General features: G+C 48.0%; 1 protein-coding gene across 1 annotated transcript; it reads right to left on the bottom strand.

Moving 5' to 3' along the window:
• Positions 1-656: 656 nt before the first annotated feature.
• Positions 657-3,065, bottom strand: lrrtm4l2 (leucine rich repeat transmembrane neuronal 4 like 2). The gene is made up of 2 exons (XM_088994531.1): positions 2,743-3,065; positions 657-2,404 (listed from the first exon to the last, which is right to left on the bottom strand). The coding sequence occupies exons 1-2, from the start codon at positions 2,744-2,746 to the stop codon at positions 783-785; spliced, it is 1,626 nt and encodes a 541-aa protein (XP_088850657.1). The 5' UTR covers positions 2,747-3,065; the 3' UTR covers positions 657-782.
• Between the last annotated feature and the right edge of the window lie 400 nt (positions 3,066-3,465).

The following is a 3,465-nucleotide window of genomic DNA, read 5'->3' as shown; positions in this document are numbered from 1 at the left end:
TCATTCATCAAGCGTGTCAAACTCATTTTTTTGCCGCGGGCCAGATTGTATTTACAGTTTCCTCTCGGGGGGGCAGTTATGAATTCGGGGAAGCCATTAGAATGTTTTTCCCTTCAACATATTACATACAGAGCACACAACAAATTAATGAATAACTAGTTTTAAAATTTGAAGTCAAGAATATTGACTGTTATTGTGGTTTGGATATGAAAATTTGAAATGTTGGTTTGGAATCCAGCAAGCATCATGACACTTGACATGCTTGATTTGCTTTCACGGGCCAAAGAAAACGATGTGGCGGGACAGTTTGGCCCCCGGGCCTTGGCTTTGACACCTATGTTATACATCTTATATAATTAGCACAATAAAAACAGTTTTTTAAAAAGTCTCAGTTGCTTTACAGATGGTATAACGTACAGAGTGACAAAAGAATGACCCAGTGAGTCGACTTGTGGTCAGTTTGTCGATTGGGTCACGCATAGGTAACCAGAATGACACCGTCATGCCACGGCTCCCGCGGCAGTCTCAGAAATGAGTTCCGGAAATATCTCTTCACTCGTCTCCGTCCCTTTTGCTCTCTCCCCCTCTCTCAGTCTCTCTGCCTCTCTCAGTCTCTCGCTCTTTTGCTCTCTCTCTCTTGCGCTCTGCCTCTCACTTTCTGAACATTTCCTTCAATGCGGTAGAGAAGAACATTTCATGAAGCCATTTATTATAAAATCATTCATCCAATGACAGACTTGCACTGAAATGTCACTTCTCGTCTCAGGAGGAATAGTGAAACTCTATACTTCACATTCTATCGATCCTGAAATGGTGCACGTGCACGGCCTTGCCTCATTTACCAGCGAATCCATGGTCTCCGAGTTCGAATGGTAACTCAGATAGTACTCTTGCAACTGAGAGTTAAGGTCTTGCTCCTGCTTGCCTTTTTTCCTGCGCTTATGTTTGACGGAGTGCTGTTGCAGTTGCCTCATGGTGCTGGGGTAATGTCTCCATGAGACATAAATTACCAGGAGGATCAATGACACGGACAAAAAGAGGGCTACGGTGCCCGCAATGATTTTATGGAAAGCCATATGTTCAAATGGTATCTCTGGGAAGGAGGAAGTTGAGGGGGTGGGGGACGGAGGCAGCGAAGAGCTCGCTGTTGTGGGCTTCACACTCTGCGTATCTGTCGTATCGGGCCAGATGGCTGAAGGCGGTGAGGTCTTCGCAGGATCCTCACTGTGAGCCAGCTGCGTGACACCGCGGAAAAGACGGTGAGACGTGGCGTTCGCAAAAGGGGCTGAAGCCAATACTACCGAGGCGGTGGTCGTATTCATGATGGACATCACGCTCGCACAGGTGGAATAGTTCGCCACAATGTCCATAACTCTCTCTCCCTGCGTAGACTTGGGACTGCTGCATATCATGCTGATGTCTTTGGCATCCCTTAGGGTCCTGAGCCACGCCATGAGCGGGCAGAGGCTCGGCCTGCAGTCCCAGGCATTCCCGGCAAGGCCGATGGTGGTCACTGAAGTCCAAGCCGCCACGGCTTCCGCGGGCACACTCCTGAGCTTGTTGGATTCCAGATTGAGCATTTGTAAATTTGGCAGCGACTGGAAAACCAAAGGGTCTAACGTCTGGATTTCATTCCCGGAAAGATCCAGTTTCTGCAATTTCAACCAGGTCCAAGGTACGCCTTGACTGACAGCTCGTATGCGGTTCCATTGTAAATAAAGAGCCTGCAGGTTGGTGAGGCGTGGGAAAATGTAGAAATTAATCCGAGAAAATTGATTGTGCTCTAAATGAAGCTCTTTGAGGCGAAACAGTCCCAAAAAGGTTGTGCGGCTGAGGCTCCGCAACTGGTTGTATCCCAAATCCAGAAACTCCAGGCCGCGGCATTCCAGAAAGGTACGGACTATGATCTGTTTTAGTCCATTGGATCGAAGGTGTAGATTCTGGAGCTTGCGTAGGCCGAACAAATGTCCTGGCTGCAGGGACTGGATCTTGTTGTAGGATAGATCCAAGTTGCGCAGGTTTGGAATGGCGCTGAACGTGTTGTTGTGCAAGTGGGATATTTTATTGGAGCTGATGATGAGTTCTTTGAGCCTCCTCACGCCGTGGAAGGCTAAAACATCTACAGCGTAGATGGAATTGTGGTCCAAGTAGAGCCAGACGAGCTGATTGAGATGTGCAAACTGGTAGGGCATCAGCACCTGCAGGTTGTTATAGCGCATCGATAGACCTTGGCATCCTGTGGTGAGATTCTGTGGAATGTCTTGGAAAATGCCTGATTCACAGTAGACGAGTTTGCCTTCGCAGCGACAACTGGTAGGGCACATCCTCTCCCCCTTGCTGAGCAGCAGCCACGCAGCTGCCTGCACCAGAGCACATGAAAACCTCCAGCCCAACATCACAGAACCTGTTGGTGGGGAGTAAAGTGGGGCACAGGCAATCAAAACAGCGCCTTGCTTTTAGAGAATTTGCGCTCAAAGACATTTGAATAAGTAAAGACGAGAACTTCTTTATCCTTTAAACGCTGGATGTCGACGTGAGAAAACGTGAGATGTGGAGACCTGCTTCATGAAAAATTTACAACAGCCTGAGATTAACTATTTTGAGGTAGTTCACGGATGACGAACACCGATAGCAGTCATGAATGGCAGACTATGTAGAGGAAAATGTCACTGAGCAGCACGCATATTAAAAAAAGAACTCAAAGCACCACAAGCATATAAATGACATGTAAAATGTACTTACCCATGCTTTCTGAGGGAAGGAGTGACGCTGTGAAACAAATCGATGAAGACCATATTAATCTGTCCACAGATGTGGAGAAAACGCAGCTCGTGTAGGATACCGGACACACTGAGCACCACCTGTGTCTTCGCTCTCGGGAAGAGAAACGCAGCGGGAAGTTTTAATCCTCCTCGCAGCGTCGTAAATAGAGCAAAACCTAAAAGGAAGCTTTCGCCCCCGGTGGCAGGTTGGTCGCCGCCCGTTCACTGTTCAATGTGCAAGGCAATCATTATTTGGCGCGCCGATAGAAGGACACCGCCGAGCCATCTCTCTCTCTCTCTCTCTCTCTCTCTCTCTATCTCTCTCTCTCTCTCTCTCTCTCTCTCTCTCTCCCTCTCTCTCTCTCTCTCTTTCTCTCTGTCTCTCTCTCTGTCTCTCTCTCTCTGTCTGTCTCTCTCTCTCTCTCTCTCTCTCTCTCTCTCTCTCTCTTCTCTCTCTCTCTCTCTCTCTCTGTCTCTCCCTCTCTTTTTTGCTCTCTCAATCTCTCAGTCTCTCTTTTGCTCTCTCTCTCGCTCTCTTGTTCTCTCCCACTCTCAGTTTTTCGCTCCTCTGTCTTCTCTCTCTCTTTTGTCTTCTCTCTATATATATTTTTTGCTCTCATCCTCTTCCCCCTCTCTCACTCTCTTTTGCTCTCGTTCGATCTCCCTCTCCTCTCTTTTCCTCTCTGTCGCTCTCTCACTCTCT

The sequence above is a fragment of the Hippocampus bargibanti genome, linkage group LG04 (genome assembly GCF_051943395.1).
Source record: "Hippocampus bargibanti isolate YZ-2025 linkage group LG04, ASM5194339v1, whole genome shotgun sequence".
NCBI classification, from domain to species: Eukaryota; Metazoa; Chordata; class Actinopteri; order Syngnathiformes; family Syngnathidae; genus Hippocampus; species Hippocampus bargibanti.
Note: the sequence above shows the minus strand (reverse complement) of the source record. Positions and strands in the feature narration are given on the sequence as shown.